Source organism: Eleutherodactylus coqui, chromosome 7 (genome assembly GCF_035609145.1).
Source record: "Eleutherodactylus coqui strain aEleCoq1 chromosome 7, aEleCoq1.hap1, whole genome shotgun sequence".
Classification (NCBI taxonomy): Eukaryota; Metazoa; Chordata; class Amphibia; order Anura; family Eleutherodactylidae; genus Eleutherodactylus; species Eleutherodactylus coqui.
The window spans coordinates 192,417,332-192,431,097 of record NC_089843.1 but is presented as its reverse complement, the minus strand read 5'-3'; the positions used below and the strand labels follow the sequence as shown (position 1 = coordinate 192,431,097).

The window sequence follows — 13,766 nt, the reverse complement described above, 5'->3', positions numbered from 1 at the left end:
ACGAGTACGTTTGCTCATCTCTAGTGCTCGCTCATCTCTAGTAGCAGCCAAACAAGAGCAATCTCTGATATACTCCGTTCTCCTCAGGAGGGGTGTATCCCCGAAATGCACTATACTGGCTGTTTTTTAATTTATAAATAAAAGAAGAACCGGTATACTTCCTTGGGTTGGTCATGTGAGCGGCTTATTAGCACAATGTATATGTTTAAAGCTCCCCCATGCAGCATTTGACCCTTCTGCCTCTATTGGGAGGTGAGTATTTACAATTTGGTGAATTTGGCCATACTGTTACGTGATTTTGCAAATTTCTCCCTTTTCCTCCTTCCCTCTCGGTCTCGCTCCCTGCTTCTCTCTTGGTCTTTGCTTCTCTTATACTCGGTCTCGCCCTCTGTGTCTCTTATTTTCTGTTTCTGTTACTAGCAGTCTCCGTTTGTTGCTCTTACTCCCAGGCTCACTCTCTGTTTTTCTTACTGCCTGTCTTACTCTCGCTCTCTGTTTCGCTCTCTATTTCTCTCTCTGTCTTATTCTGTTTCTTTTACTCTCTGTCTCTGTTTCTCTCGGTCTCGCTATTAGGGTGCATTCACATGATTGTATATCGGCTGGGTTTTCACACCCAGCCGATATGCGGCGTCCCTCTCTGCAGGGGGAGGAAGCTGGAAGAGCCGGGAGCAGTGCACTGAGCTCCCACCTCCTCTCCACCCCTTGCAACTATTTTCAATGGAAGGAGGCAGAATGGGGGCGGAGCTATGCCCAGGAACTTAGCTCCACCCCCTCCCACTGAAAATAGTTGCAAGGGGGGAGAGGAGGCGGGAGCTCAGTGCACTGCTCCCGGCTCTTCCAGCTTCCTCCCCCTGCAGAGAGGGACGACGTATATCGGCTGGGCGTTAAATCCCAGCTGATATACGATCGTCCGAATGCGCCCTTACTCTCGCTATGTCTTTAACATTCATGGTGGATTCTGCACCCAAGTCTGCTACAATGTCCTCATGCATATTTTGCAGCGAATGACATCTAAAATCTATGGCAGAGATTATTCGGCATGTCTGGACGTGGCTGCTGACTATGGATACAGTTGAGGGGTGGCTATGTTTTGGGGGCAGCCCAGAGCTTACAGTACATTTAAGCTGCCATACTCTAATGAACTAAATACTAGTATGTAGTACTAGAAGCCAAAATGTAGCTGTGTACCTCACCTATCTTATGTAAGAAAGACAGATTTATAGAAATGTTCATCAATACTATACATGAAAACCTACAGATTCAAATCAGCACACCTATGGGATAAAGTTAACTCCCAGCTGGAAGATCAGTCTCATCTGCGACGCAGCCGGGTACTGGAGGGAGATGAGTCTGGTGAGAGAAACTGGGATTCAGACGGTAGCATAAAGCGCTAGTGACGTTGAGTTACAGAAGTCAATACTTCATTCGTGCAGCAGCCGCTACTGTGTCATCTTGTGTGGCCGCAAGAAGAGAGTACACGAGTGGACATTGCTGCAGCAAACCCCACAACGGCGTGAGTGGGCAGCAGACCCCACACTGGGACCGCCGGAGGACACAGCTCCTGTAGTGGGGAAGTCCCTGGCAGGAGTGGGCAGCAGACCCCATGTAGTGGCCCAGAGCACCATTGTGGTCCCCTCCATAAATGTCATATATGTTTGTCCTGTGTGCAGAACTTGTCTTGTCATATCCAGTGTGTTGCACACCTGCGGCGCTTGATGGGTTAACTTTAATAAAATCATTGCCTGCATAAAGATGTATCAGTTTGTCATGTCATGTGGTGTGAGTGAAGGTATAAATAGGAGTGCCTGAGAGCGGGAAGTAGGTCTGTCTTCTATCTTGTCTACTGAGAGAGTGCTAACACAGAGCCACATGGAAGCATCTTCAGCTTCCATGTAGGTGAAGTTGGAGGAAGAGGAGAGATATGCCGTAGCAATTGGAATCTGGATGTGAATGGAGTTAGTCCCAAGATCCTAGAGAGTGAGAGCAATTTCCAATAGTTCTGTACAGAGGAAGCCACCGTACAGGTACCAATTTACATTACCGGTTTTCCTGTGTGGTCATCCAGAGTCACAATCACTGCACAGAGGTGCGCTACTGAGACACACCCACGTGCCTGCCATGTGGGGTGTTATTGTTTAAGCCTTCATGGGAATAATTATCTGCCAAAGTGTGTGTGGAGTGACCCGTACCCCCTGCTCTAGAGTGCTCCCAGTTCAGGAGCGGTGCTGTACAGATAACGTGGACTATAGGACCAGTTTCATCCTGTGTATCCTCCCTGACCTTTGAGCTTTAGTCTACTTGCACTTAAGAGAATTGTACCTGCATTACTGTGAATAATTGTTTAACAATATTCTTATGTTCTGCAAGTACATTTATACCGGGCCCTAACTGTTCCTGAGGACCCTAAGTTCTATACACAAGTGTGGGAACGGTGGCATCATGAGTGATATCTACTACTACTCCCCTCATCCCGTTTATTGTCGATCCCTATCCTAGGGATGTCGAAGGTGACCAGAGCCTGGTAAGTGCCGCCGTGACAAGCCAACACTTAACCCTCCCAGCTCTACACAGTAGTCAAGTGTCCGGGGTCATCAGTCTGGGGTGTTGCACCCAAACCGCAACTGCGAAAGGACACGGCTCCTGTAGTGGGGACCACCCCGGCAGGAGTGGGGAGCAGACTCCACACCGGGACAGCCAGAGGACACAGCTCCTGTAGTGGGGACGTTCCTGGCGGGGTGGGTAGCAGACCTAATACCATGACTGCTGGAGGACATGGCTCCTGTAGTGGGGATGTCCCCGGTGGTGGTGGGCAGTAGACCATTGGAAGAAACAGCTTCTGTAGTGGGGATGTCCCCAGTGGTAGTGGGCAGTAGACCCCATGCCGGGACCTTTGGAGGACATGGCGTCTGTAGTGTGGACGTCCCCGGTGGTAGTGCACAGCAGACCCCATGCCGGGACCGCCGCAGGACATGGCTCCTGTAGTGGGGACATTCCCAGTGGTAGTACACAGCAGATCCCAGGCCGGAACCATTGGAGGACACAGCTTCTGTAGTGGGCAATAGACCCTTAGTCGGGACCATTGGAGGACATGGCCTCTGTAGTGGGGACAGCAGGCGTAGGCACAACTGTAGAGAGGCTAATCGGACACTTGTGTCCACAGGAGGCCATGGAAGCCGGTGGACTGACTAGGACGGTTTACTGTTAGGCACGAGGGCTGCCATACTTATTCAGAAGTATTTGTTTCAAGTAGAGCACCCTCCTATGGAGTCTGCGTGTATGACATGGAGGCTGTTTCTGCTATTATAACACCCCCTGTATTAAACCTTGCAGGAGTGGGATATGGGTTGTGGTATTCCGCAGGTGGCTGATGGATACGTATATCATGTAGACGTACGTCCTGTGCTTCTGACATTGTAGCCATACCTGTCAGTTTACCAGTATCAAAAATGGCCGTCGGAGGCTCCGACGTAATCACTGTGCGTCGGAAGAAGCGTGCTGCCCACGGAGCGGAGCGGTGGCGAAGGATGGCGGTGTACGCGCGGCTATGGGCCGGGAGCCTGTGGCTGGAGCGGTGCCGAGTAGCTGGGCTCACCGCAGCCCGTGGGGCGGACCGAGGGCTGCACACAGCCGGCTGGCGGCGCTCTTGCACACATGTTGCATCAGCCAGAGCCGCTGTCAGTGCGACCTTCGCGGCCCCTCGTGTCCGGCACGCCGTCCTCTGCCGGGCCGTGTCCAGCTACGGTAGCCGGGGCAGCGGAGCGTTCTCTGGGGACGGAGAGGGAGAGGGCGCCGCCGCCGGCGGCGGGGAGGAGGGCGGCGGGGCAGAAGAGCCGCCCTATGCCGCCCCAGTTGTGACTGCGCTGACCCCTCTCGTAGTCCCGGAGGTCTTCCCGGATGTCCCGGTGATCCCTGTCTCCAGGAACCCAGTCTTCCCCCGCTTCGTCAAGATCATTGAGGTAGGTACCTGTGGAGCCTACTGCCGCCGCCTCCTCCTCCGCGGGGGCCCGACTGTAGCGCCTCCACCGCCACCTCCGCGGGGGCCCGACTGTAGCGCCTCCACCGCCACCTCCGCGGGGGCCCGACTGTAGCGCCTCCACCGCCACCTCCGCGGGGGCCCGACTGTAGCGCCTCCACCGCCACCTCCGCGGGGGCCCGACTGTAGCGCCTCCACCGCCACCTCCGCGGGGGCCCGACTGTAGCGCCTCCACCGCCACCTCCGCGGGGGCCCGACTGTAGCGCCTCCACCGCCACCTCCGCGGGGGCCCGACTGTAGCGCCTCCACCGCCACCTCCGCGGGGGCCCGACTGTAGCGCCTCCACCGCCACCTCCGCGGGGGCCCGACTGTAGCGCCTCCACCGCCACCTCCGCGGGGGCCCGACTGTAGCGCCTCCACCGCCACCTCCGCGGGGGCCCGACTGTAGCGCCTCCACCGCCACCTCCGCGGGGGCCCGACTGTAGCGCCTCCACCGCCACCTCCGCGGGGGCCCGACTGTAGCGCCTCCACCGCCACCTCCGCGGGGGCCCGACTGTAGCGCCTCCACCGCCACCTCCGCGGGGGCCCGACTGTAGCGCCTCCACCGCCACCTCCGCGGGGGCCCGACTGTAGCGCCTCCACCGCCACCTCCGCGGGGGCCCGACTGTAGCGCCTCCACCGCCACCTCCGCGGGGGCCCGACTGTAGCGCCTCCACCGCCACCTCCGCGGGGGCCCGACTGTAGCGCCTCCACCGCCACCTCCGCGGGGGCCCGACTGTAGCGCCTCCACCGCCACCTCCGCGGGGGCCCGACTGTAGCGCCTCCACCGCCACCTCCGCGGGGGCCCGACTGTAGCGCCTCCACCGCCACCTCCGCGGGGGCCCGACTGTAGCGCCTCCACCGCCACCTCCGCGGGGGCCCGACTGTAGCGCCTCCACCGCCACCTCCGCGGGGGCCCGACTGTAGCGCCTCCACCGCCACCTCCGCGGGGGCCCGACTGTAGCGCCTCCACCGCCACCTCCGCGGGGGCCCGACTGTAGCGCCTCCACCGCCACCTCCGCGGGGGCCCGACTGTAGCGCCTCCACCGCCACCTCCGCGGGGGCCCGACTGTAGCGCCTCCACCGCCACCTCCGCGGGGGCCCGACTGTAGCGCCTCCACCGCCTCCTCCGCGGGGGCCCGACTGTAGCGCCTCCACCGCCTCCTCCGCGGGGGCCCGACTGTAGCGCCTCCACCGCCTCCTCCGCGGGGGCCCGACTGTAGCGCCTCCACCGCCTCCTCCGCGGGGGCCCGACTGTAGCGCCTCCACCGCCTCCTCCGCGGGGGCCCGACTGTAGCGCCTCCACCGCCTCCTCCGCGGGGGCCCGACTGTAGCGCCTCCACCGCCTCCTCCGCGGGGGCCCGACTGTAGCGCCTCCACCGCCTCCTCCGCGGGGGCCCGACTGTAGCGCCTCCACCGCCTCCTCCGCGGGGGCCCGACTGTAGCGCCTCCACCGCCTCCTCCGCGGGGGCCCGACTGTAGCGCCTCCACCGCCTCCTCCGCGGGGGCCCGACTGTAGCGCCTCCACCGCCTCCTCCGCGGGGGCCCGACTGTAGCGCCTCCACCGCCTCCTCCGCGGGGGCCCGACTGTAGCGCCTCCACCGCCTCCTCCGCGGGGGCCCGACTGTAGCGCCTCCACCGCCTCCTCCGCGGGGGCCCGACTGTAGCGCCTCCACCGCCTCCTCCGCGGGGGCCCGACTGTAGCGCCTCCACCGCCTCCTCCGCGGGGGCCCGACTGTAGCGCCTCCACCGCCTCCTCCGCGGCGGCCCGACTGTAGCGCCTCCACCGCCTCCTCCGCGGCGGCCCGACTGTGCAATACCATAGTAGCATGCTGTAAGACGTGTGAAGTGTTACATGATGGTGAAGCTCTTTACCTTTAAACTGGTTTATGTTTTTGACATGAAGGTGAAGAACCCCAACTTGGTGGCCCTCCTGAGACGGAAAGTGCGGCTCGCCCAGCCCTACGCTGGGGTGTTTCTTAAGAAAGATGACAAGTAAGTAGAAGCCCCCTTCCCCATCCTTAATGTTGAGGGGAAGAACCACAAACTGTGTGTGAGCCGTGGCCGCAGGACACATCCGAGGCCTGAGGGGCTACGACCCCGGCAGTGCATGCTTACTGGTACAGCGGAGTGTTCAGATCATTGTGGGTATGCGCCATAGGGTGGCCACAAGTGGTAGGGTCCTACTTTAGGCCGCTCTCACCAGATTCCTGGATTGCCGTCCGAGCTTGTGATACGCAGTCACCACCCCTGTATACGGGATGATAGAACTCCTGGTACTAATCTAACTCCTACGGCGGCCTCGCAGCGCTGCAGATGTGAGGGATGGCTTCTCTGCCGTTTAAGGCTGCCTGCGTTTTTGCATTGCGTTCGCCACAGCGATAATCCGGCCGCGGAGAACGCAATGCACGCTTTCCATAGCTATGGAAAGCGCAGCCCCCCTGTCCACGAGTGCAGAATCATAGCGAATTGCCGTGATTCTCCGTGGTGAGCCTATCTGTAGGGGAGGGGGGGGGGGGGCAGGAGGAGAGTCACAGTCCAGCAGGGGGAGTGCCGATCTGCTTCAGAGGATGCTCAGTAAGGCTGTCTCGGCAATAGATCAGAATTCCTTCCTAGTGAATGCTACAGCACAGGGACGTGACCTTCACTGACCTGCAGGAAGAAGAATGCGAGGAATGCAGCCTTCATAACAAACTGGTCAGTGTGAGGTGACCCTGGGGGTACTGCAGAAGCTCAGCCAGGAGAAGATGGGCTAAGGAGTCTGACAGGGGAGGAATAGTGGAGCATAGAATTATTATTTTTTTTAATGATAAAACCCCTTTAAAGGGATACTCGCCTGAGCCTTACGGGGTCGGTCACCGGGAGGCTGCTGCTCTTCTCCTGTCCCTCCGGCAGCCGTCCAATTGCAGGGCAGAAACTGGAAGTTCCACCTTCCGACCATGCCGGGCAGCAATTCCTGTCACCCAGGTCAGTGGTCGACGCATCACTAATTGGCCTGGCCGCATCTAACCTCTGACGTCCTCGGAGAGTTAACGGCGAGTACGCATGCGTCCCCCTTCCTGGCGCACGTGCACACTCGCCGTTGACTCTCTGAGGTCAGCAGAGGATCGACACGGCGAGGTGTCGGAGCTGCTGATTGCTGATGGAGCCAACCCCTCACGTGCCAGGTAAACAGCGAAGGAAAGAACAACGGGATTAGGTGAGTTAGCTTTGGTTTTTTCACTCTTTTCTTTCCACAGGTTAGACTCTGCAGGGTAGTATGTTTTATTTTACTGACAGGACCCCTTTAAGGACCAGACACACTGTGATTTTAACCCCTTTGGTGGGTTTATGGTCCTATTTTTTTTCCTGACCTCCCACATTGATGATTGCTGCGCTTTTTCTGACACATAGAGCTATTTCTTTAATGCGTTTTTCACAGAATTTTTTTTTATTTATTTTAATCTATTATAGGTAAAGTATTTGAATGTTGATGTATGGTGCTTTTATTTAAATAATATTTACGGTATATACGAGTATAAGCCGAGCTTTTCAGCACATTTTTTTTTGTGCTGAAAAAGTCCCCCTTGGCTTCTACTCGAGTAACGTAAAAAAACCAAACACAATACTCGCCTCCCAGCCGATGTCTGTGTCCCCGGCGGTGCGGCAAGCTGCATGAGACTTCTCCCTGCTATCATTTCCCTGCTCGGTTTTGCATTCCCCTGCCGTCAGTGCTGTGTAAAGGCCCATTTACACGGAGCGATGATCGCTCAAACGATCGCTCTACTCAGCTACTTATTAGCTTATTAGTGTGCAAATGAAGCCTTTAGCTGAAAGCAGTTAATAGCCCAAAGGCTCTTATCCGCATTCAGCTAGTTTGTTCTCCATCGGGAAACAATGCTATCAGCAGTACCTGCGGAGAACTCAGCTTGCGGTCCTGATAAGACCACACAATGATTTTTAGGCTGGTTTGAATGTAACGATCAGCTTGCAGTGCACGAAAAGTGCCCAATGGCCGTGCGTTTAAACGATTATCGCTCAAATGATTGCTTTTGAGCCATCATCGCTCTGTGTAAATGGGCCTTCAGTAAGCACTGTGATTGGATTGAGCGCCAGCCAATCACAGCCGGCGCTCGATCATTCACAGCCATTCAGTGAATAACATCACTGAATGGCTGCGATTGCTGTATCGAGCACCGGCTGTGATTGGCTGGCGCTCGATCCAATCACAGCGCTTAGTTTCACAGCGCTGATGGCGGGGAAATTCAAAGCCAAGCAGGGAGGTGACAATGGGGAGAAGTCTCAAGCAGCCTGCCGCACTGCCGGGGAGACCCATCGTGCCAGAGGCACAAACGCCGGGTGGGAAGCCAGTATTTTTTTTTTTTACTTTTTACTTAGTATGGACTCTATCAATAAGTTTTAATATTTTTTTTGTGGTAAAATTTTTTGGCTCAGCTAATACTCGAGTATATGCGGTACTTTGAGTGGGTTCGCCTCTTTGTGTTGGACATTTTGATATGTGATGTGCATAATCCCATTACAGGGCGGCTATGGCAACGCTTTATGTTGGCGTCAGCGTGCCTTATATATAATTTATTTTATTCTGCCTGTTTTGACTTCTGCCTGAACGCATCGCCTTATTTCTCTATCCCCAGCAATGAGTCGGATTCCGTTGGCAGCCTGGATGAGATCTACCATACGGGGACCTTCGTTCAGATCCATGAGATGCAGGACATGGAGGACAAGCTGCGCATGATAGTCATGGGGCACAGAAGGCAAGGATTTAAGATGGCAAACTATATTCTAGCTTATATTTGGACTGACTGACTTATTGATGCTATGCTGTTCCCACTTTGCTGATCTTTGCTGCTCATCGTCCTCCCATGACATCTGCATAGACAGTATTTCACGGCGGTAGGCCTTTGGAAATCACCTTATCAAAATACTGACGTCCACCTGTCTGTCTGTGCGTGAGTGGGTTTATGAGTGTCTTACATGCTCCGCCCCTAATCACATGACAGTGACGTCATCAAAGGGCCATCCCCAGCGAGGGAGTTACATGCTCCGCCCCTGATCACATGACGGTGACATCACAGGTCCTGTATGCACACGGCTGCAGTCCGGCTAGGTGTTCCTTAGTTTTTTATAGCAATTAAGGCCACGGGGGGTTTGTAGTCCGCCCTTAAGCTGCACAAGGATGCAGGATCTGTGATGACGCCACTGTCATGTGATCAGGGGCGGAGTACGTAAGTCATTCACTCGGGATGAGTGTCACCGTCATGTGATCAGGAGCGGAGCATAATGATGACGACGTCATTACAAGTCCTTCATATCCACTGTTGTGCTGTTTCTGATTCCTGTTGTATGAGAGGAGCAGTGCATGTGGCAGTGCTTTTTTTTCGTGACGTATGTAGCAGTGCTTTGTGTGTGACGCGCATGTAGCAGTGTTTTGTTGTTTTTTTTTTGTTTTTTTTGGTGACGTGCATGTAGCAGTGCTTTTTTGTGTGACGCGCATGTAGCGGTGCTGTGTGTGTGTGTGTGTGTGACGCGCATGTAGCGGTGCTGTGTGTGTGTGTGTGTGACGCGCATGTAGCGGTGCTGTGTGTGTGACGCGCATGTAGCGGTGCTGTGTGTGTGTGTGTGTGACGCGCATGTAGCGGTGCTGTGTGTGTGTGTGTGACGCGCATGTAGCGGTGCTGTGTGTGTGTGTGTGACGCGCATGTAGCGGTGCTGTGTGTGTGTGACGCGCATGTAGCGGTGCTGTGTGTGTGTGACGCGCATGTAGCGGTGCTGTGTGTGTGTGTGTGTGACGCGCATGTAGCGGTGCTGTGTGTGTGTGTGTGTGACGCGCATGTAGCGGTGCTGTGTGTGTGTGTGTGTGTGACGCGCATGTAGCGGTGCTGTGTGTGTGTGTGTGTGTGTGTGACGCGCATGTAGCGGTGCTGTGTGTGTGTGTGTGTGACGCGCATGTAGCGGTGCTGTGTGTGTGTGTGTGACGCGCATGTAGCGGTGCTGTGTGTGTGTGTGATGCGCATGTAGCGGTGCTGTGTGTGTGTGACGCGCATGTAGCGGTGCTGTGTGTGTGACGCGCATGTAGCGGTGCTGTGTGTGTGTGTGTGTGTGTGACGCGCATGTAGAGGTGCTGTGTGTGTGTGTGTGACGCGCATGTAGCGGTGCTGTGTGTGTGACGCGCATGTAGCGGTGCTGTGTGTGTGTGTGACGCGCATGTAGCGGTGCTGTGTGTGTGTGTGACGCGCATGTAGCGGTGCTGTGTGTGTGTGTGACGCGCATGTAGCGGTGCTGTGTGTGTGTGACACGCATGTAGCGGTGCTGTGTGTGTGTGTGACGCGCATGTAGCGGTGCTGTGTGTGTGTGTGACGCGCATGTAGCGGTGCTGTGTGTGTGTGTGTATGACGCGCATGTAGCGGTGCTGTGTGTGTGACGCGCATGTAGCGGTGCTCTGTGTGTGTGTGACGCGCAGGTAGCGGTGCTGCGTGCGTGTGTGACGCGCGCGTAGCGGTGCTGCGTGCGTGTGTGACGCGCGCGTAGCGGTGCTGCGTGCGTGTGTGACGCGCGCGTAGCGGTGCTGCGTGCGTGTGTGACGCGCGCGTAGCGGTGCTGCGCGCGTGTGTGACGCGCGCGTAGCGGTGCTGCGCGCGTGTGTGACGCGCGCGTAGCGGTGCTGCGCGCGTGTGTGACGCGCGCGTAGCGGTGCTGCGCGCGTGTGTGACGCGCGCGTAGCGGTGCTGCGCGCGTGTGTGACGCGCGCGTAGCGGTGCTGCGCGCGTGTGTGACGCGCGCGTAGCGGTGCTGCGCGCGTGTGTGACGCGCGCGTAGCGGTGCTGCGCGCGTGTGTGACGCGCGCGTAGCGGTGCTGCGCGCGTGTGTGACGCGCGCGTAGCGGTGCTGCGCGCGTGTGTGACGCGCGCGTAGCGGTGCTGCGCGCGTGTGTGACGCGCGCGTAGCGGTGCTGCGCGCGTGTGTGACGCGCGCGTAGCGGTGCTGCGCGCGTGTGTGACGCGCGCGTAGCGGTGCTGCGCGCGTGTGTGACGCGCGCGTAGCGGTGCTGCGCGCGTGTGTGACGCGCGCGTAGCGGTGCTGCGCGCGCGTGTGTGACGCGCGCGTAGCGGTGCTGCGCGCGCGTGTGTGACGCGCGCGTAGCGGTGCTGCGCGCGCGTGTGACGCGCGCGTAGCGGTGCTGCGCGCGCGTGTGACGCGCGCGTAGCGGTGCTGCGCGCGCGTGTGACGCGCGCGTAGGGGTGCTGCGCGCGCGTGTGACGCGCGCGTAGCGGTGCTGCGCGCGAGACGCGCGCGCGTAGCGGTGCTGCGTGCGAGAGACGCGCGCGTGTAGCGGTGCTGCGTGTGTGTGTGTGTGTGTGTGTGTGTGACGCGCATGTAGCGGTGCTGTGTGTGTGACGCGCATGTAGAGGTGCTGTGTGTGTGCGTGAGACGCGCATGTAGCGGTGCTGTGTGTGTGTGTGCGTGAGACGCGCATGTAGCGGTGCTGTGTGTGTGTGTGCGTGAGACGCGCATGTAGCGGTGCTGTGTGCGTGTGACGCGCATGTAGCGGTGCTGTGTGCGTGTGACGCGCATGTAGCGGTGCTGTGTGTGTGTGTGTGTTTGTGACGCGCATGTAGCGGTGCTGTGTGTGTGTGTGTGTTTGTGACGCGCATGTAGCGGTGCTGTGTGTGTGTGTTTGTGACGCGCATGTAGCGGTGCTGTGTGTGTGACGCGCATGTAGCGTTGCTGTGTGTGTGTGTGTGACGCGCATGTAGCGTTGCTGTGTGTGTGTGTGTGACGCGCATGTAGCGGTGCTGTGTGTGTGTGTGTGACGCGCATGTAGCGGTGCTGTGTGTGTGTGTGTGTGACGCGCATGTAGCGGTGCTGTGTGTGTGTGTGTGTTTGTGACGCGCATGTAGCGGTGCTGTGTGTGTAACGCGCATGTAGCGGTGCTGTGTGTGCGTGTGACGCGCATGTAGCGGTGCTGTGTGCGTGTGACGCGCATGTAGCGGTGCTGTGTGCGTGTGACGCGCATGTAGCGGTGCTGTGTGCGTGTGACGCGCATGTAGCGGTGCTGTGTGTGTGTGTGTGTTTGTGACGCGCATGTAGCGGTGCTGTGTGTGTGTGTGTGTGACGCGCATGTAGCGGTGCTGTGTGTGTGTGTGTGTGTGTGTGACGCGCATGTAGCGGTGCTGTGTGTGTGTGTTTGTGACGCGCATGTAGCGGTGCTGTGTGTGTAACGCGCATGTAGCGGTGCTGTGTGTGCGTGTGACGCGCATGTAGCGGTGCTGCGTGTGCGTGTGACGCGCATGTAGCGGTGCTGCGTGTGCGTGTGACGCGCATGTAGCGGTGCTGCGTGTGCGTGTGACGCGCATGTAGCGGTGCTGCGTGTGCGTGTGACGCGCATGTAGCGGTGCTGTGTGTGCGTGTGACGCGCATGTAGCGGTGCTGCGCGTGCGTGTGACGCGCATGTAGCGGTGCTGCGCGTGCGTGTGACGCGCATGTAGCGGTGCTGCGCGTGCGTGTGACGCGCATGTAGCGGTGCTGCGCGTGCGTGTGACGCGCATGTAGCGGTGCTGCGCGTGCGTGTGACGCGCATGTAGCGGTGCTGCGCGTGCGTGTGACGCGCATGTAGCGGTGCTGCGCGTGCGTGTGACGCGCATGTAGCGGTGCTGCGCGCGCGACGCGCATGTAGCGGTGCTGCGCGCGCGACGCGCATGTAGCGGTGCTGCGCGCGCGACGCGCATGTAGCGGTGCTGCGCGCGCGACGCGCATGTAGCGGTGCTGCGCGCGTGACGCGCATGTAGCGGTGCTGCGCGTGTGTGTGACGCGCATGTAGCGGTGCTGCGTGTGTGTGTGTGAGACGCGCATGTAGCGGTGCTGTGTGTGTGTGTGTGTGTGTGTGTGTGTGACGCGCATGTAGCGGTGCTGTGTGTGTGTGTGTGTGACGCGCATGTAGCGGTGCTGTGTGTGTGCGTGTGACGCGCATGTAGCGGTGCTGCGCGTGCGTGTGACGCGCATGTAGCGGTGCTGCGCGTGCGTGTGACGCGCATGTAGCGGTGCTGCGCGTGCGTGTGACGCGCATGTAGCGGTGCTGCGCGTGCGTGTGACGCGCATGTAGCGGTGCTGCGCGCGCGACGCGCATGTAGCGGTGCTGCGTGCGCGACGCGCATGTAGCGGTGCTGCGCGCGTGACGCGCATGTAGCGGTGCTGCGCGCGTGACGCGCATGTAGCGGTGCTGCGCGTGTGTGTGACGCGCATGTAGCGGTGCTGCGTGTGTGTGTGTGAGACGCGCATGTAGCGGTGCTGTGTGTGTGTGTGTGTGTGTGTGTGACGCGCATGTAGCGGTGCTGTGTGTGTGTGTGTGTGTGACGCGCATGTAGCGGTGCTGTGTGTGTGTGTGTGACGCGCATGTAGCGGTGCTGTGTGTGTGTGACGCGCATGTAGCGGTGCTGTGTGTGTGTGTGTGTGACGCGCATGTAGCGGTGCTGTGTGTGTGTGACGCGCATGTAGCGGTGCTGTGTGTGTGTGACGCGCATGTAGCGGTGCTGTGTGTGTGTGACGCGCATGTAGCGGTGCTGTGTGTGTGTGTGTGTGTGTGACGCGCATGTAGCGGTGCTGTGTGTGTGTGTGTGTGTGAGACGCGCATGTAGCGGTGCTGTGTGTGTGTGTGTGTGTGTGTGTGTGAGACGCGCATGTAGCGGTGCTGTGTGTGTGTGTGTGAGACGCGCATGTAGCGGTGCTGTGTGTGTGTGACGCGCATGTAGCGGTGCTG

General features: G+C 58.7%; 1 protein-coding gene across 1 annotated transcript in view; it reads left to right on the top strand.

Annotated features, from left to right (window-relative positions):
• The first annotated feature begins 3,432 nt into the window (after window positions 1–3,432).
• Window positions 3,433–13,766, top strand: part of LONP1 (lon peptidase 1, mitochondrial) — a 66,343-nt gene continuing 56,009 nt past the window's right edge. The window contains exons 1-3 of the mRNA XM_066574158.1: window positions 3,433–3,956; window positions 5,919–6,007; window positions 8,647–8,766. Coding sequence (XP_066430255.1) covers window positions 3,447–3,956; window positions 5,919–6,007; window positions 8,647–8,766 — 719 coding nt within the window. The 5' untranslated portion in view covers window positions 3,433–3,446. The remainder of the gene's footprint in view (window positions 3,957–5,918; window positions 6,008–8,646; window positions 8,767–13,766) is intronic.